At 41.6% G+C, this 27,820-nt stretch overlaps 1 protein-coding gene across 2 annotated transcripts; it reads right to left on the reverse strand.

Moving 5' to 3' along the window:
* On the reverse strand, nucleotides 1–17,451 carry PLIN2 (perilipin 2). Of its 2 annotated transcripts, XM_082656323.1 has the most exons (9): nucleotides 17,375–17,451; nucleotides 16,343–16,393; nucleotides 16,061–16,256; nucleotides 14,326–14,408; nucleotides 12,875–13,160; nucleotides 11,879–12,060; nucleotides 10,834–10,968; nucleotides 9,600–9,890; nucleotides 1–367 (listed from the first exon to the last, which is right to left on the reverse strand). In XM_082656323.1, the coding sequence occupies exons 2-9, from the start codon at nucleotides 16,370–16,372 to the stop codon at nucleotides 227–229; spliced, it is 1,344 nt and encodes a 447-aa protein (XP_082512449.1). In that variant the 5' UTR covers nucleotides 16,373–16,393; nucleotides 17,375–17,451; the 3' UTR covers nucleotides 1–226. The 2 variants fall into 2 exon arrangements, with proteins under 2 accessions (XP_082512449.1, XP_082512448.1); XM_082656322.1 differs by lacking the exon at nucleotides 1–367 and having other exon boundaries at nucleotides 376–9,890.
* Between the last annotated feature and the right edge of the window lie 10,369 nt (nucleotides 17,452–27,820).

Raw genomic sequence — 27,820 nt, forward strand, 5'->3', positions numbered from 1 at the left:
AAGATTAAACTTTGAAGAATTATATAAAATAATATATGATGCAGAACGAGACTCTTTTACAGAAGTTTGGGTCAATCAGAGTTTCATTACCAATTAAGACCAAGTAGCCAAAAAACAGATTAACTCCCAATAGATTAATCCCCAAAGCCACAGGAATAAACACATGAGCAAACATGAAATTTAATGTGACACAAACTGTGTATTCAGCAAAAGGAGATTTTTCTTATTAGTTATTCAACATTTTGCCCTGAGAAGGCTGAGGGCAATTGGCATGTGAATGACTTGGTCCATCCTCCTCTTCCAAAGCTATAATATCTGGAATTTCATCAGCCTCAGATGTCAAGTCTGTGACACTGAAATCTAGTACCTGTAAAAGAAGAATCTTGGATATTAAAACAAACACTAATGAAGTGAGTTGTCAAGTCCAGGTGAGCTCTTAGAAACATAAATTACTGCATGTGCATGAACCTTACTTTGTCCATAACTATGCTGTCTTCGATATGTTTATAGTCTTATTTCCACAATTCACTCATATTATAAAAGCACTAAGGAAACTTCTCTTTAAAAGGAAACCAACTAGTGGTAGAAGGAATTAAATGAAAGCTTTTGAAACTACAAGCTATAAAGCATTTCTGGTTATTCATCTGTCTATTTATCTATTATTCTCTTAAAACCAATAATACTCCTCTTTTCCATAAGTTTGATTTTCCATCCTATAAACCCTTTGGGAAGTGTCTAGGAACTAAGGAAGCAAAAAGGTCTTTGAATAGTTGAAAGAGCCATCACAAAGCCCTAGCTCTTCTCTGCATAGGAAAGGCTTTTAGGGATAAGAAGTTCTATTAACCGTTACTTTGCATACCATTTTGATAAGCCAAGTAATATTTCTTAACCAACAGAAGATTAGAAGCAGAAAATTAGTAAGGTATAACAAGTTACTGAAGGCTAAATCTTGATAGCAGAGGAAAAAATTAGCTGATTACCTGATAGAGGCAAAAAAACTAACAGTAACAACAACAAAAAATATTCATCGAAAAATAGAAGGGAAAATGAGGAATTATTGTCTAATGGGTTTATGCTTGGGATGCTAATAAAGTTCTGGAAATGGATAGTGGTGATGGCTGCACAACACTACAAATGTACGCTTAAGAAGATGGCTAAAATGGTACCCTTGATGGTATGTATATTTGACCACAATTTTTAAAAACAGTTAAAAAACAAAACAAAACACGAAGCGAGAATCTTGCTTTTTCTTGGGCCCCTTACCTGGCTGTTTGTGGCCGTTATTGCACTTTTCCGTAAGAACTCAGGAGCTCAGAGGACTGTCTGGTCTGAGGTAAACACTTCCACTATTTATTCCTGAGCTTTCTATTTGGGGAGATCAACCTACATTCTAGATCTTCATGAATGTTCACTTTTCAAAGATTATACCCAATCTGACATCCACAAAAGCCAACACTGCTTATATAAATTGATTCAGGGCATTACCCAGGCAAGTCAACTATTGCAATTTTAGCCTTTTTAAGTTAAAAGATGTACCTTGCTTAGCTCTCTGTTCGGATCTATTTCTATTAAATGTATATTTTAACATCCATTATCACTCTGTTTTTAATAAATGTAAAATAGAACAGGAAGCTATAACACAAGAAGATAAAGAGAGAGGGATTTTCTGGATCCCAGATAAGGAAGCAAGCAGCAGTTGTCTCCTATCAGTGGCTAGAATGGAAAAAATAAGCACTTTGACATCAGTAAGACATTGGACTAAATCCCCACTCTTCTACTTAACTCTTTTCAACCTCCGTTTCCTTACCTGTCAAGTGAGGAAAATACCAAATTGATTGCATTGCAAATGAGGAGTAAAGATAGTATACGCCTAGCTTGTAAAAGGTGCTCAATAAATTTCATTCTCTTCAGTTTCTTAAATACCACCCTCTTACACACACAAACCTCCAAAGTCGCCTATAGATCAGGTAACTACTGGCCTACAGTAGAGTTCTTTGCAGAAGACTGGAGATTCCACACTTAGGATTTAGGAAAAAAGCCTCACCAACCATCAAAAAAAGTAGCTCTAGTCCTTGAGATGATTTAGGAGAGCCATATGGATTATTCATCTTCCATATATCCAGAATGAATCAGAGTATATAATTTTCATTATTCAGGACCATCACCAAAACCTATTTGGGGGGCTGGGAAGGAAATAGGGGAGGGTGGAGCAGCTAAGAAGTAGCCACAGTCTATCAAGTTTCCGTGGTGAGTTTAATTTAAAATGTAGTGGTTGTGCCTGACCATCTTCATAGGGTTTTTAGAAATGTGGCACAAGAGAAATCACTTCACAGATTTGTAAGATAAATTCCTTTTCCATTGACATAAACAACAATAGTTTGGACCATCAAAGAAAGAGTGTAAGGAGTCTCTTGCTGAGAATGCCCATCAGGCATTCTGAAGCCAAACTCAGAATCACATGCTTGCTGAAATAACCATAGTCCCTCCCTGCAAGGACACTCTTTTCAAGAAAACCAAGTGACCATGCCAGGGTTCCAGGGAGTTGCATAATTTTTGCAGGTTGTTCACCATACAACCATAAGGGGGCACCACTCATTCATAAACTTCACTGATTCCTGTATTTATTATGACAATTTTCCAGAAGGTGGCACTACAAGTGTTGAGGATAAGGTGCCATTTTCTAATTTGCATAAAACTCCCAGAAGAAAACATAGGCAATACACACTCCTTGACATTAGTCTCAGTAATATATATATTTTTTTATCTGTCTCCTCAGGCAAGGACAACAAAAGCAAAAATAAACAAATGGGACCAAATCAAACTAAAAAGCTTCTGCACAGTGAAGGAAACCTTCAACAAAATGAAAAGGCAACCTGCTGAATGGGAGAAGATACTTACAAATGATATGTCCCATAGGGGTTAATATCCAAAATACAGGAAAAACTCAGACAGTAACTCAATATCAAAAAGCCAAAAATCCAATTAAGAAATGGGCAGAGGCCCTGAATTGGCATTTTCCCAAAGACATACAGATGGCCAACAGGTATAGGAAAAAGTGCTCAACATCATTAACCATCAGAGAAATGCAAATCAAAACCACAATGAGAGAGCTTCCCTGCTGGCGCAGTGGTTAAGAATCTGCCTGTCAATGCAGGGGACATGGCTTCGAGCCCTGGTCTGGGAAGATCCCACATGCTGCAGAGCAACTAAGCCCGTGCGCCACAACTACTGAGCCTGTGCTCTAGAGCCCACGAGCCACAACTACTGAGCCAGCATGCCACAACTACTGAAGCCCGCACGCCTGGAGCCTGTGCTCTGCAACAAGAGAAGCCACCACAATGAGAAGCCTGCGCACCGCAAGGGGAAGAGTAGCCCCTGCTCGCTGCAATTAGAGAAAGCCTGCTGGCAGCAACGAAGGCCCAGTGCAGCCAAAAATAAAACAAATTAAAAAGAAATAAATTTATTAAAAAGAAAAACCACAATGAGGTATCACTTCACACCTGTCAGAATAGTTATCATCAAAAAGACAAAAAATAACAAGTGTTGGCAAAGATGTGAAGAAAAGGGACCCCTCATGCCCTGTTGAAGAGAATGTAAACTGGTGCAGCCACTATGGAAAACAGTATGGAGATTACTCAAAAAATCAACAATTAGGGACTCTCCTCATGGTCCAGTGGTTAAGACTCCTTGCTCCCAATGCAGGGGCCTGGGTTCGATCCCTAGTCAGGGAACTAGATCCTACATGCCACAACTAAAAAGATCCCACATGCTGCAAGGAAGATCCCGCCTGCCGCAACTAAGACCCAACGTGGCCAAATAAATAAATATTTTTTTTAATTAACAATTGAACTACCATACATCCTGAAATTCCACCTCTGGGTATTTATCTGAATAAAATGAAAATATATATGCATCCCAATGTTCATAGCAGCATTATTTACAATAGCCAAGATATGGAAGCGACCTAAGTGCCCATCAACAGATGAATGGATAGACACACACACACACACAATGGAATATTAGCCATAAAAAAAAAGTATGAAATCTTGCCATCTGCAACAACATGGATAGACCTGGAGGGTGTTATGCTAAGTGAAGTAAGTCAGACAGAGAAAGACAAATACTGCATGATATCACTTATATGTAGAATCTATAAAATAAATGAACAAATGTAACAAAACAGAAACAGATAAAGAGAACAAACCAGTGGTTGCCAGAGGGGAGAGGGATGAAGGGGATTAAGAGGTACAAACTAGCAGTTATAAAATAAATAAGTCACAGGGATATAATGTACATCACAGGGAATATAGTCAATGTTTTATAATAACTTTGTATGGTGTGTAATGTACAAAAACTTCGAATCACTATGTTGTACACCTGAAACTAATATTGTAAACTATACTTCAATACAAAATTTTTAAAATTAAGGTAAATTAGAGTAGGTCTTTCTAAAATGACATTTTATGGAGTCTACACCAAGGGTCTTGTTAAATTTTGTTTTTATTATTATTTTTTTTGGGCCACATTGCGTGGCTTGTGGGATCTTAGCTCCCCGACCAGGCTCAGCAGTGAAAGTGCAGAGTCCTAACCACTGGACCACCAGGGAATTCCCAAGGGTCTTGTTAACTAAAGTAAATTAAGAGTAGCTCTTTTTTTTTAATTTATTAATTAATTTATTTATTTTGGTTGCGTCAGGTCTTAGTTGTGGCAGGCGGGCTCCTTAGTTGCAGCACGTGGGCTCCTTAGTTGCAGCATGTGGGATCCTTAGTTGTGGCATGCAAGTTGCACCATGCATGTGGGATCTAGTTCCCTGGCCAGGGATCAAACCCAGGCCCCCTGCCTTGGGAGTGCAGAGTCTTAACCACTGTGCCACCAGGGAAGTCGTGCAGCTCTTTTTAAAGTAAGACATTTTATGGAGCCCACACCAGATTTCTTGTTTGGAAAGAGTAGGACTGTAGGTAACCCTAGCCCTATCTTTGTTTCAGATTAAAATCATTTGTTTCCTGTTTCCTTCATTTCTGAAAGTATGATCGTTGGACCACCTGCATTAGAATCACCTAGGATGTCTTTTTTTTCTTTTTTTTTAAGCGATGGTTTTTTAAAGTGCAGATGCCTGGTACTACCTCCAGACCTACTAACCAGATTCTGTAGGGGTGGAACCCAGGAATCTGCATTTCATCAGTGTCCCCAGTTGATAATCCCTGGCATAGATAAAGAGGGCAGAGGAATGCTCACTGACAGACGGCATGGTTTTATCCATGCTGAGAGCTCACTAGGGCCATTTCATACAAGGGAGTCAGTCTGATAGATACATTAGCTACCTCCTTACTGAGTTGTCCTGTGCTCTAACCTGAGTAGACAACGAAAAGGGAAAAGTGCTTGATTCATACTATTCAACATCTACTCCTATTAATGCTAAGTTATAATTTAACTGGTTGGCTAGAAAAAAATAAAGAAAAAAAATGGTCGGCTAGAATCAAAAAGTCAGATAACAGGTGTAGGCGAGGATATGGAGAAATCAAAACCCTCATGTACTACTGGTGGGAAAGTAAGATGGTGCAGCCACTTCGGAAAACAGTCTGGCAGTTCCTCAAACAATTAAACATAGAGTGACCATATGACCCACTAGTAATTCTACTCCTAGGTATATACCCAAGAGAAATGAAAAAATAATTTACATGGTAACCATTTCTTCATCACTGACATTTACACAAAAGCACCATTTAAACTATTCATTACTCCTGTAAAATATCAATTAACAACACTATCTACTACCTTCCTCACTTTCTTAAATTCTAGAAAACATTTTTTTCAGTGTTAGCCAAAAACATAGATATTATGATATGGCTCTCATGTCGTTAATATGGCTCTCTCAAACAGCACTTTCATAAAATCTGTACCAAACTAAACAACCTAGGTCTATTCTACAACAAGACGAGGCTCCTCTGTGAGACTTAAAACCTTTCATTATATTATATCCCATTTCTCTCTAATCTGTAGGCCCAGTTTAACCAAGTTAAGCATGGAGGAGAAATCCCAGGCAATTGTCTCCCCTCCCCCAAACACTGTGCTTTCACACTGCCACCCTATCATTCCACTTAGCCATCTTCCTGACAGTCTTAACAACTAAAGATGCGTTGTGTTAATCAGCAATCTCACCTGTCAAATTCAACAGGGCCATGGGCTGCCTGCCTCTTACTACCTTATCATCAATTGAGGGTGTGATATTCCTAGTCTGCCTTTTCCACTTGAGCACCGAGCCTCTGCTCAGCAACCCCTGGATAGTGAACAAGAAGGCCTCAACCCCAACCAGCCCTAAAAATATGACCTGAACCTATCCCAGTAAGGGTCCAGTTGACACAATTTCTTCTAGCAATTGGTAGCTTCTCAAACATGAGGGTATGGCATCAGAATCTCAAAAGGTAAGCAAGGGGAACAGGAAAGATACCATAAAACATCTTTCTTTGGTCTAAGTTGACCTCAAGCCTGATATGACTTCTTATTCTTCTCCTTCTCTGCGAATAGTCCGATACTATTTCCTTTCCAGTTTCTCCATCTTTCAGATGAAGTAGGCTGCTACAGGATAGCCTGGGAAATTAGACATCCAACAGTGGAATTATCCAGCATCTTTTCCTTACTAAATAGCAACTGTGAAAATATGATAGGATATCCTACATTATAGGATATCTTTGGGGAAGGTGGACACTTACAGCATGAAGGTATTGCCCTTTGAGATACAAGCAACAAATACCTTGGTTTATAAGGCAGGGACATCTCACAAGACCATCACCCATGCAGGCCTCTGTGCTACGTCACTCCTGGAGCTGGATCAGGACTGAGGCCCAGCTGGCCCAGTCTCAAGTCCACGAGAGCCCAGGAAGGTCAGGCTGGCAAGAGCCCTCCTTTCCATCCCCCACCTGCTCCCCCAGGCATCATTTAGATGCCATTTCTTAGATCTGTGCACAAATATCTATCCTTCTCCTTATTCCTCCTTCCCTCACCAGTCATCTCCATGAGCTAAATGATACTCTAAAAGGGATATCTCAGGTAAACCAAATTTCAGTTTTTCCTGTTTCACTTCATTATTCCTTCAATATCTATCATGCCTTATCAAAGTGGATATATTTTCCCAATCATGATCTGATATTATATACTCACTACTCACTCTGGAACTGGCCAGTTAAAGACACTATGTGTCACTGTCCCACAGAAGGTATCCTCATGACTAGTGCAAAATAGAAAGACACCCCATCCTCAAACACTTCACTTCCATCTGTTGAAAAACATCACTAATTTTACTTTACAGATGATAAAACTAAGGCTAAGACATTAATGGCTAATATACCATGTTCCCTTTTTTGCCCAGAACTAATTAGAAAGTTCACATTATAATTACATGCAAAGGAAAGAAGTAGGTTTGTACACTCAGGCACACTATGCCAGGCTTCATGTAGCCAAATATTCAAGAACCTGCCATAATTATAGACTGTGCTAGGCTTAGTCAGCTTTTTTCCCCTCAAAATAATTGTCCTCTTTGGGAAAGTTTGTTAAACTAAAACTGCCAGTTTATGCAACAATAAAACGAGGACACCACAAATTCTGAGACATGTTGACAACAAAATGAAATGCGTGTAGGCACAAACTTGAGACACAGAGTCAGACAGACAAAACCAAGGGCAGTGGTATTCTTCTAGAAACTAAGGTCTCTTTATATTCTGTCTTGCTCATGAAGAACAGCTTTGAGAACAGTCTCTTTTTCCTAAGCAATTCAGTAGGTACTACAACTCTTATGAAGGGGAAACACAAAGGTTTATGTTCAGTATAAGAAAGTCTGTGTACAGCTGTAGTATATAAATTTTCCAACCATTTAGAATCAACCACAAAATACCAGCCTTGAAGTTTTGAGGCAAATAACAGCAGGATCACATCCAATTAGGACTAATAAAAAAAAAATTTTTTTAAGAGGCAGAGTCTCTAGAAAAACCAGTCACTAGGGATGGGCAGGCCAGTGCATGGATTGGTTCCACCCTGGAAGCCCATAAATCATTGACAGTCCACCATCCCAGAAACCAGAGGTTCCTTAGCTTCAAGTATCTCAGGGAGTCCCTCCAACTGAGCTCACATGTTTACTGATTCCTGGAGCTACCTCAAGGGGAAAAAATTCATTTCTCTAACTTAGAAAGCTTTGATAAGTTCATTCACACAAGTCCGTGTAAAGTTATACGCTGCTTCCTCATTTTCATGGGGAGACAGGGGTGAAGCAGGGTAGAAAGAGGAGACAAATTTGACTTAGACTTCAGTTCTGCTGAAGGGCATGACAGGTAGAAGCAGGCAGCTCTATTTCACGAGTTCTAAGACTGGCTTTTTTGAAAAAGTTTGGCATACTGCAGCTTTGTCATGAGGAGATCCATATTTCCTAAATAATTAACCCACATTAAGGGGATTAGAAGTCTGGACACCCTAGGTAGGAGGTAGGAAGAACCCTTTTCTACAGGGGGTCCAAAGTCTTTTTTTTCTAATTATTCTCATGTAGTCTTCTAAAGGCATTTCACCCACAGCTGAGGTTAGTGATTTCTCCCAATGTGACAACATGGTACCTTAAGTCCAGCTGAGACTGGACACTGAACAATCTCATTCCTTACACGTTAGATGGCCCCTTGGCAAGAAATACTGCTATCTTTACGTGAGACTGCTGCAGAGTCACTGCTTCCTCTCAGCTCTGATTTCTTTTCAGCAAGGCAGTCAGTCATAAGTGGCTCCTTCTGCTAGTTTAAAAACCTGTTCTCAGGGGTCCAGTAAATGGGCAAATGAAAGGAACCACCACCACCTAATAAAATTCTTATAGGAACATTAGCTTTTAATTTGTTTAAAACCTGTTATCAAACATTCCATTTTTAACATTAGTCTTCCAATGTTATTACAAATTCCCCAACAGCCCATTTGAATTCGTGTGTATTAATAACCCTGTCATGCAGGCAAAGCAGTTCCAAGAAAGCCACACTAAAAGCACATGTAACACACAGCATAAAAGTGATCTATTCTGCAGTGAATTTTATTGAATTCAAAGGGGGCATTCCTTTATGAAAAATAAAAAACTCAGGGTGCACAAGCATGCATTGTGAGACAAACCAGTGCCGAGGCCTGCTCAGAGCAAACCAGAGCAGACACCAGTTCATACAACAGCCCACATGAAGGTGTTTTTATTCAATACAAACAGACAGCAACAGTGGCAACAGAATGAGGCCATAAATGCACTGGGACATTTTGTGAGTTCTGGACAGGCTCTGAACAGTCTATCATTCTTTTCTTTCCAGCCAAGTAAACAACAGAACTCATCCGTTAAAGTAGAAACTTTAAAGCTCTTAATCCAGTTGGCAATGACTACAATAGAGGACCTTTTTTTCTCGATAGCTGCTTCCCCACTTCAGAGTTGTCTAGCAGGTTTCAACGTAAGAGGAGGGTTCATCTGGCTCGCTGCCCTGTGCATTGCTGACAGGGACAGGTGTAATGTGTGTTGCGCTCAGGCTGCCGGGCCTCCTGGCTGTACCTTGGGCCTGAGCACGCTGAGACTCAGCCACCTGAGGATAAAAGGGACCTACCAGCCAGTTGAGGGGTGTGTTGTTAACAAGATAATCCATCACATCATCTAAAGACTCCTTCATTTTCTGCAGCTGCCCCTTGCTGGAAGCGAGGAGGCCGTCAGACACTTCCTTAAAGGAGGCAACGTTGCGAAACACTGAGTAGATGTCACCAGCCATCACCCCCAAGTGGTTGGCCTGATCTTGGATGTTCTGTGGTAACCCTTGGATGTTGGACAGGAGGGTGTGGCATGTGGTCTGGAGCTGCTGAGTCAGGTTTCGGGCAATAGCAAGAGTACGTGACTCTATGTGCTGCAAATAAGACAAGTTTAAGAATTAGCAGTGGATCCAACAGTCCTATGTATGAATTAGTTCACTTACAGTCAGCTGGTTATACATCCACCACACATGTGGATTCTTTAACTTTTTAAAATCCTCATAACAACCCTGAGTGAAGCAGTATTATTTCACATTTCATAAACATGAACATAAGCTTAGAGTTGAAATAACATGCCCCAGTTAACAGCTGGAGTGTGGATTTGAACTAGTGCCTGAGTCTTCAAAGTTCATGGTCTTAAGCTGAAGAAACCTAACAGGGGAGACCGGACAGAAGGAAAATACACTCCATATTAGTAGGGCAACTTAGATATTCTCTCCTCAAGTGAGATATGATATGAACAAACAGTTAATATTGATTTCAAGGGCAAATGCATACTAGCTTTCGGAATGCAAAGGACCACGTTCTAGGGCTACAATATGCTATTTCTTCTGTCTGGAACATTCGTCCCCTTATTGCCTTTTCACCTAGTTTATTCACCCCTTAGGTCTCAGCTTACCACTCATCTCTTCCAGCAAACCATCTGACTCACCCATCCTCACTCCCAGGTTGAGTTAGTACCCTTCCTATGTAGTATTCTCATAGTAACTATATTTATGCTATCAAAAAACCACTATGACCGTAAAGATGCCTATATTCACTTAGTCTATAGCCATTGTAAGGGCAATGCTCGTGTTTCTCAATTAGTTGTATCCTGATAGGGACAACATGCCTATCTGTAAATTGTTAGATAAAGTTGCACATTTTTGCTTTTTGGTCACATAACAGGCAACCTATGTATACTGTATTGTTCAAACTTTTGATAGAGTATTCTAAGAGGAATAATAAGAAACTTATTAGTAAGTTTCTAGTAAGAAGTTTTAATAGTAAGAACGTCTTCAGAAGCTGTAGTGGATGACTCTGTCCCAGTTGTCTCACCTCAGCACAGTGGGACTCATCTGTATCATCATAGCCGATGCTTCTCTTCCACTCCAGCCAGGACAGATAGAGCTTATCCTGAGCACCCTGAATTTTCTGGTTGGCATTATGCACATTCTTCCTGGCAAATTCAATCTAGAACACGTTGAAAGAAGACAAAGGAACAAACTAGTCAGACCTTCTTGTTAGCCTGTTCTCAGATCCATGATGTAAATCAGCCAACATCAGCTCTTACAGCAATTCTTGGTTTTTAAGGAGACCTATCCCTGATAGCATTGTTGTTTGTTATCAATATGTGTAAGTCAACCAAGCAGTCGTAGTACTTATTGCCTCTTATTTAATTATTAAACCACTGTCTCCAATTTACCTCCAGTTTAACATAGGCAAGGCAACTGAAATTTAATACGTGTAAAATATAAAATTACAAAAGAGAAAGGAACTCGAACTTCCTCTTCCCTGTTGCCAGCCACCTACTTCCCCTTCCAAGAATAAACTGGTTTCTAATGGCCATACAATACATACTGTTCTGTAACTTGGCAATCCTTAAGGGCTACACAGTAGTCTTTTGTGATGTATCAATGTAATCAGTCCCCTATTAGTTGATGTGCACTGTTTATACTCTTTTGCAATTCTGAACAAATATACTTATCTGTGAGATAGGTTTCTAGAAGGAAAGCTGCTCCAGGCATAGGTGTGTCTGTAACTTTCCTATAAGAGCCTCTTGAATCCTCTGGAAGTACAAGAACACAAGTACTGCTCTTTCTCTACACCATCGCCCACAGCGTCTAACTTTGCCAGTGCCATCGGACAAAACCGGAATCAGTCATTTGACCCCTCAGAGTAAGATTAACGCCACTTCATATATTGATATTTCAGCTATTTATACTTTCTTTTTTCTGCGAGTTTTCTGGATACTCTTTGCCCATTTTTCTATTGGATTGTTCATATGGTAAGATTAAAATTCTTGCATTTCGTGATATGTCTACTCCCAATCCTCGAGATAAATGAACTCACTTCAGATGCCTTTAAAGGAAGTTGTACTCACCAGGTTGACAGTGGCATGGAGCTGAGAAATGGTCTCTTGGCTTTTCTGCTTAGCTTCTTTCACCCTGCTGAGGGCCTGCTGGTAGGCCCATGAGCGGAGCTTGGTGGACAGGGATCCCAGTCTGATATAATAACTTGGCTTCTGAACAGGATCAAATCCTTCCACTTTTTTGGCTTCTTTTTCTGAAGTTACATAGAAGTGACCAAAAAAAAAAAAAAAAAAGAGTCCAGGATCACAGCTCTAAGTGACAAGGCCTGGAATCTAACCTGGATCTTGACTTTGTTGATTCCACTCACCCATCTAGCAATCATGCACCCCTCTTCCCAAGATGCCTCATGTCTGCTGCTGGGCTTAGCAGCCCAGAACACATCCCTATATGTGACACATGTCACCTACACAGGTCTCTTCCCACTAGAGCTTCTTACCTGGCACAGAGTGAGCACTAAATCTTTAATGATTCTATACAGCAGCCCATTAAGGACAATCCATTTATAGAAAGTATTTCTCTAGGCTAATTTCTCCCGAAGTTTCAAGACTTACTACGTACAACTCAGTGTGAAACTTAAGAGTGCCTTAAGAAGGAAAACTATGGGGACAGAAAGATTAGTGGTTGCTACGGGGACAGAAAGATTAGTGGTGGTGGGGGGATGGAGACTGACTGCCAACAGGCATGAAGGATCTTTTATCTTTGGGGGGTGATAGAAATTGTATAACTGGATGATGATGGTTATGTAACTGTAAATTTAGAATGAAAAAAAGGTGAATTTTTTTGGTATATAAAAGTATATCTCAATAAAGCTGTTTAGAAAGATTGCTTTAAGATATAAAACATTGGGAGTTCCCTGGTGGCCTAGTGGTTAGGATTCTGGGCTTCCACTGCCATGGCCCGGGCTCAATCCCTGGTCGGGGAACAGAGATCCCACAAGCTGCATGGCACAGACCAAAAAAAAAAAAAAAAAAAAGTAAAACATTATTTCAAGAAAAAAATCCAATTACCTAGTTCATCCTTGGTGAGAGGGAGGTACTGGTCTACCAGCAGCTCTGATTTGGTGAGTGCATTTTCTACTCCACTGCTCACCAGCTGCATCATCCGACTTCCTAGGACTATGTTAATGCCGCCACTGACCACGGACTTGGTCTTCTCCACACTGCCAGTCACTGTTCCTTTGGTCTTGTCCACCACCCCAGTGATTGTGTTGGCCACAGAATCCTTGGCCCCAGTCATAGTAGTCGTCACAGCATCTTTTGCCCCAGTCATAGCTCCTTTGGCATTGGCCACAACCTACAGGGAAAAAGGCAGATCATTTGGCTGGTGAGAAGCATAAAAACCTAGTTAAGTTCTTAACTAAGATAGCATAGTTGAAGAGTTAAAGAATGAATCTGGTCCTTTTACTTTCTAGTTGTAGGTCTTAGACAAGTCACTGAGAGTTGATGAGCCTCAATTTCCTTATCAGGTATAAGTACCCTACTTGCCACCACTCAAGGGTTGTTGGAGGACCAAATGAGGGAAACAGATAAAAAATCTGTCAATTTGTCAAGTTTTTTTTCTTAATTTATTTATTTATTTTTAAAATTTATTTTATTTTTGGCTGCGTTGGGTCTTCGTTGCTGCACGCGGGCTTTCTCTAGTTGCGGCAAACGGGGGCTACTCTTCATTGCAGTGCACGGGCTTCTCACTGCGGTGGCTTCTCTTGTTGCAGAGCACGGGCTCTAGCCACATGGGCTTCAGTAGTTGTGGCGCACGAGCTCAGTAGTTGTGGCGCACGGGCTTAGTTGGTCCACAGCATGTGGAATCTTCCCGGACGAGGGCTTGAACCCATGTCCCCTGCATTGGCAGGTGGATTCTTAACCACTGTGCCACTAGGGAAGCCCAAGGTTTTTTTGGTTTTTGTTTTACACTAGATGAACCTATAGCAATTAAGGCACAAGGAGTACTCTAGAGAAAATGGCATTTTCCACACTGACATGCTTATACTGAGCCCCTCATGCATGCCTATAAGTATAGATATAGGTATCATGCACACCTGGCCCTATGCACACAGCCCCAAGCCAAAACACAGGTAGAGGTGTCAGTTCTCCATCCTACTAGATGTGCTCTCAGGTACCAAGTGAGAAGAGGCTCTATTTATCACCTCTGCATTTATCCAGTACCACATGGGAATCAGTGATTTGAGAAAGCCATTTCACCTACAGAGATGAAGCCACAAATTTAATAGAGATCAGACTACAGGTATTCTAGCCCAAAGGTGGATAGCTCATCTCTGCTTCTTAAGACAACCTGACAACAGTTCAGGAGGTAACGGAGTGATCATTACTCTTTCAAAAATATATCCAAGGTTGAGGGGACAAACAAGTATTACCTGTTTATGGTCTGCACAGCCTGTGTTAAACAGATAAAACTTAAAAATGGCAGGTGGCAAGTCCCAGCACGCTTGTCCCAAGCTCACCTGGTTTGTCGGCTGATTCAGAATAGGCAGTTTCTCCTCAATCCTGTCTAGCCCCTTACAGGCATAGGTATTGGCAACGGCAACTAGAAGAATCACAAACGATGAAAATGTTAACGGTCTGGGTAAGAGTGAATATATATCTTGAGCCTTCATTCTTACTACAAAAAAACAGCAAAAATGTTCATTTTAATTTACCATGCAATACTTTGCCTGGTTTCTCTAGTTCAGAAAGAAGATTTTTGCCAGGTTTCTGGCAACTTTCTTCTACTGACAGGGAAATAAGGATATGGGTGTGGGAAGGGTGGGGGGAGCAGCAAGCAGAGGCAGTGACAGGCCAAGTAGGATGCTGTCCAAGAAGCCTCTTACTCATCAACTGTCCCCTAAGGTTAATGCCAGGAGAAGCCAGGCTTCACCTGAACCCTCATTCAGGGAACGAGGTATATGAAAACTCTCAAAATTAGCATCTCCATGCTAGTTTAATCCTCACCTACACTTAATTCAGTAGGTGGCAGTGTACTTTGGGTTATCACCAGGAAACAGTATGCTAACAGCACCCTGGATCTCCCTAAAAAGACCTGGATTTTAGTCCAAGCTCCCCCCACCCCCCAGCAATGACCAAGCCTAGAACTACTACTATACTCATTTGGGAAGTAGCAGAGTTGGAAAACTGATCTCTAAAAGGTTTCTTATAATCCTAAAAGTCCACGACATAACCACTTGGGGGAATGATTTAAACCCTTATTCAAAAGTAGTTCATAATATGGAGAAACTGAAGATTCCACTCCTAGGTATATACCCGAGAGAATTCAGAACATATGTGCACACAAAAACGTGGGCACAAGTGTTCACAGTAGCATTCATTATTCATAATAGGCATAAAGTAGAAGCAACCCAAACATCAACTGATGAATAAAATATGATATATCCATGCAATAAAATATTAAATTATTCCATATTAAAAAGGAATGAAATACTGATATGACGCTACAATTTGGATGAACCTTGGAAACATTATGCTAAGTGAAAACTAGCCAGTCACAAAAGACCACGTATTTTATGATTCAATTTACATTACACATCCAGGATGTGCAAATCTATGAAGACAGAAAGTAGATTACTAGTTGCCTAAGGTGGGGGGAGGGGGACGGGGAGTGACTGTGAATGAGTATAAGTGTACAATTCACAGGCATTCACAATACTGTTCATTCACAATATTGTGCAACCATTACCACTATCATTTTCAGGACTTTTTCATCACCCCAAACAGAAAGTGGTATGAGGTTTCTTTCCGGGGTGATGAAAATGTTCTAAAATTGATTATGGTGATGCCTACACAACTCTGTGAATATATTAAAAGCCACTGAATTGTAGGCTGATGTTATTTATTTATTTTTCTTAAAGCAGTTCACATATACTGTGTAGTCTCAAGGAAGTCAGCTATTTCAGTTCACTCACTCTTTCCCCATATGACCTCACTTGCCAACACAGAAGCAACTCCGGGGGATTTTTTTTTGTAATATCATAGCATCTGCCACTGTTATGAAGCAGGCCTTCTATAACATTGAGGGTCACCTGGCAGTTTCTCGGGAAAGGCAGCATGTGTCTCAGGAAAGGCTGAGGATTCCTGATGCGTGCTTAAGGCATAACACTGGCATTCGCCATATTCAAGCCAGCTTCCGGGCTCACTCCTGATGAGTACATAGGACTAAATTTTGAGGGGGAAATCAAAACTCACTTTGTGGCTCTAGCTTTTGGATGATTGGCAGAGCACTCGTCACGGCCACCGAGGTGATGGTCTTCACGCCCTTCTCTGCCATCTCACACACAGACTTCAAGTAGGGATACTGATCCTTCGTATTGATGTAAGCCGAGGAGACGAGGTCATATGTGGAGCTCACCAAGGGTAGGTTGGCCACCCTTGTCACCACACTCTGCAACCAAGGAGGAGGGAGAGCTTAACTTCCAAAACACACTGGGGAGGGAAAGGAATCAAGAAACTGCTATTTATAAATCATACCGGCTGTGGTTCAACTGCAACAGATGCCATTTTTCTTCTGGAGAAAGAAATCTGCAGAAGAGAAACTTGGTTCAGGACACTGTAATAAGACTCCCAGATTCATTCTCCAACCGAAGCAAATGCTAATTTCAAGTAGAGCAAAATTCAAGTTTAGTCTGCATTTCTTCCCACCCTCTGGCTCTCAGAGCTCTCCTCTGGGCAAACTGAAAGAAGGTTTTTAAAGCTCACGTGTACAAGTCACCCACTTAAAATGTTCAATTCGTTTTCCCCACCAGAACATTAGAGATGCCTTTTGAAGATAAATATCTGTCCACAAAAATGCTAATCAACTTAAAACCCATGGTAAAACTAAAGAGATATTCCAAGTAGAAGACATCTTGTACAGTCAGGACGATCAAGATGGAGCACTTTGGTGGGGGGCGGTGGTTACTCCTTCTTTGTCAAAGAACTTAAACTAGTTCAGGGGACACTAAACACACGAGAAAGGAGGTGCTCCGCGGAAGTGAGAAACTTTTCCGGACGCTTTAAAATGTCAATTTAGTGTCCCCAACGACCCACAGCCACACAAAACAGCCTCACTGCTAAGCAGCAGAGCTGGAAAGTTAAGAACCCACCACTTCGGAGCCAATCAGTTCACCCTCCGGCCAAGGGTCCCACTTTTACAAGAAATGAAAACCACGCTAAAGGCGGAAATCAGACGCCAGCACCAATAGCCCGTCTGTCACTGCGTACCCCCACAAAATTCTGTTTCAAGACGATTTTCTCACGCGTTTCCTTTTAAATAACGTCCTTTCGGGACGACTGGAAACTGTTACCCGCAACCAAGCCAAGAAGCTACAACCGCACTAAGGCAGCGGGCAGAAAAGCAGCCTGAATCAAGGAACAAAAGCGAGGTTGCAAAGCGCAGGCCCAGGAGACAGCCCCTTCCCAGCCGGGGCCCGGAAACCGCCACGAGGCCGCCAGCGTCCAGCCTGGAGCCCGCGGGGGGCCGAGCCGCGATGGACCGGGACCGCAGAGGTGACGCGTACCCACCGGCTAGCAGCAGCCCAGAGTCCAGGATCCAGCGCGTCCGCGTGGCGTTCACAAGGCCCGGCCCGCGGGGCCGGGCTATATACCCCGCCCCCCCCGCCCCCGCCCCCGCCCCCGCCCCCGCGCCACGTGACTGGCGGCTCCCTGACACCCGACCCCCAGAAGCCGGGCCGAGTCCCGCCACCTCCCCCAACTGCAGGGCCGCCTCCAAGGGTGGGGGCCCCTTTCGGGGTGGGCGTGGCGGGGGGGCCCTGCCTGGGTCAGGGGTGCTGGGGTTCCCCCGACAAAAATGCGGCCGGCGCCCACGCTGGATTTGTAGTTTTGCAAAAGGCAGTGGAGGAGTCGCGCGGACAGACGAACAGTAACTAACCTGTTGATTTCCACCAGTCCTCAGAATAGAATTGTCTTTAGAAATGGAAGCAGTGACGTCTGGACTCTTATTTATAATAACTTCTTAAGTTTTGTGAAATTCTAAATGATGACGGACGTGTAGAGATGGCTGTTTTGCTGTTCTTTTGACTTTAAAGTCAGTTCCTCAAACATCGGTCTGATTTAAAGTTGAATCGGAATTTCCAAAACAGGGAATTTTTTTTGAGAATACCGTTTGTTGGTTTTGTTTGTTGGTTTGTTTCAGCGAGACTTAAACCCAAATCACTCCGGGATGATAGCTGCCTATGATTACTATGCAAGATGGCATTTTTTTTTTTTAAGAAACAAATCAACGTCTGAGTCCCAGTTTCTTGTTGTGTAAAATTCAGGATTTGAACCAGATTATGTGAGCAAACAAATTGTGCAACTGCCCCATCCCGGGTAGGAGCTCTGTGGACCGCTCCCTGAGTGAGTGGCCTGGGATCTGATGATATCGCCGAGGGCCTCGGCCTCCCTGCTCCCTCTCAGGGAAGGTAAACAAGAAAGCACGGGTGGGAGGTGCGAGGGGGAACTGGCGCCGGGTCCTCGGCCTCCGGAATTGGGAGCAAGCGGAGGCAAGGAGGACGCAGGAACCTGGCGGCGGGCTTTGTCAAGCTACAGAGTTTGAACTGTGGGAAACCCTCAAAGGCATTTACCTTAATTACGTAACTAGTGTTGCATGCACAGAGATCCTGTGCATATTTAGAGCTCCAAACCGACCCATTAAAAAATGTATCCTTTATACACGACGGAACACATCTGGAGGCCCCCAGCAAGAAAAACCAAATATTGCGTCTTCCCGCCCCGCCTACACACACCAGGTCATTCAAAACAAAATGCAGTACTTCCATAAAATAACTGTTAGGAAGTCCAAAAATGTATGGGTTTTTTTCTCCTATGTTGACATCTTCAATGCTTTAAGCAATCAAATTATTTTTTTCTCTTCTTTTTGCTCTTCTGTCTTTGTTGGTGCTCTAAGCAGATGTTTAGTGTGCCTCTTGTTAATGTCACCACCCTAATCTAAAACGACAGGAATTTGAGTGATGATGGTGAGGGTTTTTGTTTTTTTTTTAAACTTCTCACTGTTCTGGCCTCTTATTTTGCAACAGAAGGCTCTTGCCCTTTCACCTGTAAATGCCTCCATGCTTTTACTTGTTTTAAACCTGTGAGTCACTTGCCCTCTTTAAGGATAAGCAAGCTTCCTTCTGTTTTTCTATACCTGAGAAGGAGAGGGCTCCAGAGACTAATGTTGGGGTCTAGACTTTCCAAGTCCCCAGAGGATAAAGCACACCATATTCTGCACCTGCTTTTCTTTCATCTTCGTGAGTCTGGGGCAACATGGAGCTAGTGGCAACAATAACACCCAAGTCCTCCAGGTGATTCTGTTGGTCTCTAACGTGTGAGAACCTTTGTTTTACAGAGGTGATTTTTCGTAGTTGGTCTTGGGACCAGTGCATCAGAATCACCTAGGGTGCTTGTTAAACATTCTGTCTCCTACCCAAGCCCTACTGAGTTAGGAGCTACAGGGGGTAAGGCCCAGGAGCCTACAATTTTAAAAATACTTTCTTTAGTAACACCACTTTACTCTTCACAAAGCACTTTCACATGTTCCTCATTGTTTGAGCCTCCCAACAATCTGGGAACTCAGTGCAATAGGGATTATCACTCCCATTTTAATAATGAGAAACAGTCTCAGAGGCATTAGGTGATTCTGCCCACAGTCATGACTGACTAAGTAGCAAGCTAGGTGAGACTAGATCCTGGGGACATAACCTGAGCTAGTTACCTAGTTGCTCTTTGCCTTAGTTCCTTCATTTAAAAACTGGAAATAATAACAGCCCTTTATCTTCTAGGTAAAGGGTATATGGTTATTCATTGCATGTACTAGTTTTTCAACTTTTCTGGGGCTTTAAATGTTTCATAATAAAAGGTTGAGGATACTACCCAACAATGAGAGAGAATGAACAGACCTATAACTACGTGCCATGTAAGTGAAAGAAGCCGCCTACAAATAGTACAGGACAAAACAAGCAAACTAAGCTCTGTTGTCAGAAGTAAGGCTTGGTAGTTGCTTTTGAGGGAGGGGAGGGCTAGTAACTGGTTGGGGCCACAAGGGGCCTTTTGTGTGCGAGTAATTTTCTTATTCTGGGTGCTAGTTACATGTGTCTGCTCTTCTTGTGAAAGTTCATTAAACTGTACACTTTATTTTTTACATGCATGCTATACTTCTCTTTTTAAAAGTTTTGAAAAGTTGAGAAGAGAAAAAAATAGCGGTGCTTACTTCATAAGGTTTTTGTGAGGAGTAAATGAATCAATACATTCAACAGAATAATGCCAGGCACATGGAAATGGTACCTATTATTCGTGGGTTTTTTTGAACTTTTGAATTTTATTTTATTTATTTTTTATACAGCAGGTTCTTATTAGTTATCTATTTTATACACATCAGTGTATACATGTCAATCCCAATCTCCCAATTCATCCCACCACCACCACCACCACCCCGCCACTTTCCCCCTGTGGTGTCCAAACGTTTGTTCTCTACATCTGTGTCTCTATTTCTGCCCTGCAAACCGGTTCATCTGTACCATTTTTCTAGGTTCCACATATATGCGTTAATAAACGATATTTGTTTTTCTCTTTCTGACTTACTTCACTCTGTATGACAGTCTCTAGGTCCATCCACGTCTCTACAAATGACCCAAGGAAATGGTAGCTATTATTAATGTTTTCTAACCACACCCAGAGCCTTTTTGCCCAAGAGAGCCTTGCTCACAGGGGAAGCAGAAGCGGCTCCAGGGAACGGGCCATATCCCAAGTCCCACCTGATCTTCCTTCCTGGACTACAAAGTATGAGAGACTCTGTTGACAGAGACACATTTCTTAGAGTTCGTAGCAACTCAACCTGGGTGTATTATTGATACAAAGTAATAGTAAAATAGCAAGAAAAAGAAAATCTGACTTGAAGTTTCCTCTTCCAGAGGTAGGGCAACTGCCTCCTTCCCCAGCCCTTATCCTTTTTTCTTCCCTTCCACAAGAGCACTGTATGCACCAGCTACATACTTCTGTATCCCTGCCTCCATGCAGTGCTCACTCCCTCACAGACCTCTCTCTCTGGACAAACCCTTGTTGCCTCTGCCTGGAGTGCCTGCCCAATTGGCAAACTCTACTCACTCTGTACTACTCAGCTCTCCACCTCTGTGAGGCCCTCGGCTCCCAGATCACTAGTGAGTAGTAGGACTGGGCCTGCAACCAGGTATGTTTGACTCTAGAGTCTACACTGTTTATTATTACTTGGTGTGTGCTCTTAGGCAGTAAATACACTTGACCCTCAGTGCCTGTAAGATGAAGGAGTTAGATGATATCTAGGGTTCCTTCCAGCTGTATTATGTTAACCCAAAAAATTAACAATACCTTACCTTGTGTATAGCTTTACAATGTCCTTTTTTTTTTAAAATTTATTTTTGGCTGCACTGGGTCTTTGTTGCTCTGCACAGACTTTCTCTAGTTGCGGCGAGCAGGGTCTACTCTTCGTTGTGATGTGCAGGCTTCTCATTGCGGTGGCTTCACTTGTTACGAAGCATGTGTTCTAGGCAGGCGGGCTTCAGTAGCTGTGGCGCACAGGCTCAGTAGTTGTGGCTCGAGGGCTCTAGAGCACAGGCTCAGTAGTTGTGGAGCATGGGCTTAGTTGCTCCATAGCATGTGGGATCTTCCTGGACCAGGGCTCGAACCCGTGTCCCCTACAATGGCAGGCGGAGCCACCAGGGAAGCCCAGGAATCTTAATCTGGTTAGTCGTATCCCTTGAGGAGGAGCTAGGACTCTGTTTTATTGCTGAACTATTGTCATTACTTTTCTTGCTTAGCTGCTTTTTCTTTGTTTCTGTATTCTCTCATTTCCCTAATTAGCAACTGCTTTGCCTGCTCTCTGGAACTCACGGAAGGCCTAGGAGACTAAAGCCTTTTTTTTGTTACCAACAAGAAACGGGGGGAAAGGGAGGGGCTTTAGTACCTGGGAGGGCCCCACAGGGTCCTGCTCCGTTTCAATCCCCCCTCTTCTTTGATTCTCCTCAATCCTGAGGGGAACAGAGGCAGGACAAGGAAGGGAATGGAATACAGTTTTGGATAGAGAGGTTCATCATAAACTCGGGAGGGGAACTCGGTTTCATACCCAGAGATTCTGATTCACCTCATTCAGGAAATAGTCCAGAAATGTTTAAAAAGTAGCCTGGGTCATTCTGATGCAGGTAATCCAAGAACTATACTTTAAGAAAACTGCATTTGGGACTTCCTTGGTGGTCCAGTGGTTAAGACTCTGTGCTTCCACTGCAGGTGCATGGGTTTGACCCCTGGTCGGGGAACTAAGATCCTGCATGCCTCTCCGTGCGGCCAATAAAAAAAAAAAGAGAGAGAGAGAAAGAAAAAGAAAATTGCATTCAATTACAGTATTATATATAGAAGGGATAAACAACAAGATCCTACGGTATAGCACAGGGAGCTACATTCAGTATCTTGTGATAAACCATAATGGAAAAGAATATGAAAAAGACTATATATATATATATATATATAAATGAATCACTTTGAAGTACAATAAAAATGAACACAACATTGTACATCAGCTATACTTCAATAAAATAAATTTTTTAAAAAAGAAAACTGCATTCAAACCACACTCTTCTGAGAGACCAAGAGGCTGGGGGATCTGCCTAAGGCACCGCAGCGGGTGAGGTGTCCGACTCCATAACCTTTCCGCCATGGACACAAAAATACAACTCAACAATAAGACCGTTTTATGAAATCATCTTGGCATGAAGAATTGCCCTTTATAACATATGTTTATTGATTTAAACTCTAAACTGAGCTTACTGGCCAGCCCCAACACTAAAAAGCCCCTAAAAATCTATTTTTTTTAACAATTTATGAAATATATTCACATGTGAGGTAGGAAGGATATGCTATGCCTATTCTGTGCTCTGACTCAAAGTCACTTGTCCAAACCACTTATTAGGTTTGTAAGCAGTAAAGTTAAGTCAAAGATCCTGTCTACAACCTTTCAGCTATATCATGCTATCTCTGAAGAATAAACGTCAAAGGTCCCCAGTAAGTGTTTGTTGAATGAATATTCAAATAAAGAGCAAGAGGGAATGAGGTAGTAAGAAAGGAAGAGGATAAAAAAAAAAAAGATCAGGGGCATTTCCTCAGGGGACTAGAAAGGAATTGTTCTTGGTAGATGGGGAAGAAGGCTTTGTGAAATTACGCAAGCCTGCCCCAAACAGACACACAGGCGCACACTGCCTTCCATACACTACCTATGTGTCATTCCCCAGGCTTGATCAGTTCCCAAAAGACATCAGGCCTGTGGATAAAATGTTTATTTCTTTTTTGTTCTTTCTCAGGAATTAAGTATCATAGGTCATTTTAACTTTGGGCCACCAAGCCCAGATGATAACCCTAGAATTTTAGAGCAGGAAGAGATTCTACCGATTATCTAATCCAGTGGGTCTTTATGTTCATCTTCGTGGATGAAAATTGTTTGGGGCACAGATCTTCAAACAAGCACCTTCTCCTGGGATGGCTTCTTCAGCAGTTTTCTTGGAGGCAAAAGCTGTGGGCCAGCTACCCTTGGAAAGTGGTCCTTTGGGCCTGGCTTCATCTTTGAAAAGATGCCTGATCCCTCCATTTCTCTGAGCTCTCTACTGGTCGAGGGCAAGGTGAGAAGTAGGGGTAGGAGAGGAGTGATTTTTGTTTCTTGCTTAAGTATGCTAATTTTGGAAAGATGACTGAGCCAAAAGTTTTGGGAATGACAGCTATTATATTCACTGTCAACCTCCACATTCTAGCTCTGGAATTAGATTTGGCAAAGATGCTTTTTCTAGGTTGGCTTCTGACAGAGCCAATACTAGCAGTCCTCAATGACTCAACAAAAAACTGAGGAGGAAATTGCGGGAAACATGACTTTACCCACAAAGGTCACTGCCATTTCGAGAATCCTCCCACTCTCTGAGCTGCAGAATGAAACCCTCAAGGTCAGGATACATTTTGTCATCCAAGTATGAGTCATTCCTTTTTTCTGAGCCTATTAACCAAAGTGCCACATTTGATTTAATGTTTCATTAAAGAAAAATCCAAAAAGCTTCACTAAGTAAAGACAGGGTTATATCAGGATCCAAAGTTCAGCAGGCATGCACAGCCACACTACTATAAACGTTATAAAATTCATCAAGCATTCAGAATTGATCTTCTAAAATTTAAGACCATACTGATAGGAGTAGTCCTGATATTACTTTAACAGATCTGTATTTTTTCTATGTAGGTATATTTATCTAACTTTCATTTTCATAAAAGTGGGTTTATATTACTAATATTATTCTGTAGCTTACTTTTTTCACTAAATATATCACGAACATTAAATATTCTGAAACTGGGGACTTCCCTGGCAGTCCAGTGGTTAAGACTCTTCTGTGCTTCCACTGCAGGGGGCATGGGTTCGATCCCTTGTCAGGGAACTAAGATCCCACATACTGCGCGGCCTAAAATAAATAAATAGATATTCTACAACTGTGTGTACAGGGTGGCTGTTGACCCAGTCACCCACATGACTCCAATCTAAGCAACATGACTTAGATTGGATATATCTCTGAAGACAAAATACTTACAAACACTCAAGGAGGAAATACAGAAACAACTTGGTTTGAAATTCGGAGGCTAGAAATGTCATAGCCCATTTGAGGATCAAACTAAAGCAGTGCTAATCAAGGTCCAAGGACTTTGCTCTGTGGATCAATATAAAGGTCTTTTTAAAAAACAAATTTCCTCAAAAAATGTAAGTAAAAAAGAATGCCATTTGACAGAATGTGTATTTAAATAAGCAAAGCAAACTAATTTATTATCTCCTTCACAATCTGTATTAACAGAATGTATTTTCATATCTTCATAAAGAAACATCACAGCTCTATGTGTCTTTATACAGAAGATAAGGATTACAGATATCTAAAACCCTCAAGCTTGCCACCAGGATTGAAAAAAAATAATTCATGGTCAAATGTTTTTGAAAAATACAGATGATAAAGCATTTCTGTGAAGAAAAAAGAAAAACATCATAGTTATCCCTAAGTTGAAATAAAAGGAGAAAGGAAAATTTTCTCATACAACTATATAACATCTATTTATTGAAAGCTTATTAAAGCAAGAAGATTTTCGAAGAAAATATGCCAAAATGTTATAGTTACCATTTGTAGGAGGATTACTGCTCATTGTTTTTTTAGTGTTTACCTCTATTCTCTAAAATGAATATCTATTATTTGTGGTAGAAAAGGTCTTTTCATAAATAAGTTTTTTATTAGGTTATACTTAATGCTCAAAAACAAAACGATTAGCCAGAGGAGTCACCAATGATTGCTAAATTTTATCTAGCAACTTGATTACAGAAAGCCAGTAACTGAGTACGGCTTACTTGTTCTAGAAAATCCAACTGTGAGCATTTACACACATAGCTGAGTCAGGAACTCCCACAGCTCCTTGGAGATGGCCAGTTAGGGAGTTTCAAAATTACAAGTCTAATTCATAAACTAAGACATATTCTCTCAAATGTTCTAGAAAAGTGTGGGTGTGGATGTGGGAGCATAGACTGAGCAGAGGCAGCCGCAGTATCACAGGACCCATTCCTAGAGGACTCTTAGGCCTCTACACCTACCTTTTCCAAGCAACATATATCCCCAACTGTCCAGCACCAATCTCTGGAACTGCTTGGTGGGTGGTGCATCCCTAAAGGCCCATGGTTTCAGGTCCATGAGGGTGTCTTAGTTAAAACTGTGGGTTCCCGGGCTTCCCTGGTGGCGCAGTGGTTGAGAGTCCGCCTGCCGATGCAGGGGACGTGGGTTCGTGCCCCGGTCTAGGAAGATCCCACATGCCGCGGAGCGGCTGGGCCCGTGAGCCATGGCCGCTGAGCCTGCGCGTCCGGAGCCTGTGCTCCGCAATGGGAGAGGCCGCAACAGTGAGAGGCCCGCGTACCGCAAAAAAAACAAACAAACAAACAAACAAAAAAAAAAACTGTGGGTTCCCAAACAACCATTTACAAAAGGACTTCTCCTCAAGCCATCACTCCAGGATATCCTTGCTAGGGATCTAAGACATGGCCCCTTCCCTCACATGCTCATAAGAACTTCAGGAATCCGTGGGTGGAAATCACATCTAGGCCACCAGGTTCTTGACAGCTCTCCAACAGGTGAGCTCATAGCTCATAACCATTCCATTTATTCATTCATTCATTTATTCATTGGGTTAATTCTGATTAGGGCATTCTGTGACTGAACTAAATTTTAACATATTCACGTTAAATAAATGATGTGGCTACCTAATTCATAACACTGTTTCCTATAAAAGATAAAAATCAGGAGCATTTCCCAGAAATGGAGCAGGGGCAATTTCATCACATTCTGGCTGGCCATCTCTCTCTTTTACATACATACACACAGCCTGGTTATGTATACCCCAAACTGTCAAGGAATGTCAGTTTGAAGTGGGTGCAATTTTTTTTTTTTTGGTCAGAGATACTGTATATTAAGGCACAATCTTTCAGAGAAAGATAAATTCTGTATGGTATCACTTATATGTGGAACCTAAAAAATACAACAGACTAATGAATGTAAGAAAAGAGAAACAGACTCACAGATATAGAGAACAAATTAGTGATTACTAGTGGGGAGAGAGAAGAGGGGAGAAGCAATATAGGGGTAGGGGATTAAGAGGTACAAACTATATTATGAATAAAATAAACTCTAAGGGTATATTGTACAACACAAGGAATATAGTCAATATTTTATAATAACTGTAAGTGGTGTATAACCTTTAAAAATTGTGAATCACTATACTGTACACCTGTAACTTATATAATATTGTACATCAACTATACTTCAATAAAAAAATGAAAAATTAATTATTGAATGAAAAAGAAAAAAAGAACTGTTACAGAAACTAGAACATAGAAAAAGAAAAAATAAAAGACACGATCTACTTCAAAATCACAAAATACATCATCTTGAGAGAGACATATCAAATAATTGGCAATGGCAATTTGGGGTAGGCATGCAGAGATTGTAAAAAACTTCTATTTTCATATATATTTACTACAACATTTGAAAATGTTTAATGAGCTGTAGTTCCAACTTTGTAAGCAGAAAGCATAAGAGACAATTTAAAAACAAAAAGCATCGTACGTAGTGTGAGAAACTTGAGCTTTCCCACTAAGATCAGGTACAAGACAAAGATGTCCCCTCTCACCAATCCTTCTCAACATTGTATTGGAAGTTTTAACCAATGCAGTAAAACGATAAAAGGTATACAGATTGGGAAGGAAGAAATAAAACCATCTTTATTCACAGATGACATGATAGTCTATGTAGAAAATCTAAAAGAATTCCTGGAACGAATAAGTGATTATAGCTGAGATTATTGCAAGATACAAGGCTAATATACAAAAAGCAGCAGCACATCCCTTAGTGATGGATCACACATTACCATCACTAGCTTCATGCTTTCTTGTGACAGTCCTGCCTGTCACTGAGAAGCCCTAATATAATCTCCAAGCAGCTGTGGGAGTCCGTGAGAAGATCTGGCAGCTTCTTACCAATCATCTGATTAGGTAGGAAATTGTGCAGATATAAATCTTGGAAAGAGTAGAAGCCCCCTGGGCTTCCTCTTCCTGTGACTCCTTCTCTTGAGTCTGCAGGCACTGTCTTCACCTGTCAGAACGGGCAGTTTCCCTTTAGGTCCTCGCACCCCACTCTTCATCCCCCACCTTTTGTTTACGTTTGATTCCCCAGGCTACTCAGAAAATGGCTAATGGTCATAGGGGTTTCATCTAAATGGACTCTTGGCAACAACAAACTTCATGCTTAGTCAAAGACATGTGTCAGAACTGGACTGTTAGGTAGAGCTCTCAAAATGTGTGGGTGAAGCATGCTGGAAGTGAGGTGAGGAACTTTCGTGCTCTTGTGCTAAGAGCTCTGGGTGCTCTTAGCAGTGCATACTGCCAGGAAGCCA

This window comes from Grampus griseus (assembly GCF_964374135.1).
Source record: "Grampus griseus genome assembly, chromosome: 6".
NCBI classification, from domain to species: Eukaryota; Metazoa; Chordata; class Mammalia; order Artiodactyla; family Delphinidae; genus Grampus; species Grampus griseus.

Excerpts from the sequence above, each read along its gene's own strand:
- PLIN2 (XM_082656322.1), bottom strand. The coding sequence starts at position 16,372 with ATGGCATCTGTTGCAGTTGAACCACAGCCG. Across the intron at positions 12,061-12,874 it reads TCTCACCAAGGATGAACTAG|AAAAAGAAGCCAAAAAAGTG; the intron begins GTAATTGGATTT and ends ATGTAACTTCAG. Across the intron at positions 9,891-10,833 it reads ATGAGTCCCACTGTGCTGAG|CACATAGAGTCACGTACTCT; the intron begins GTGAGACAACTG and ends TCTTATTTGCAG.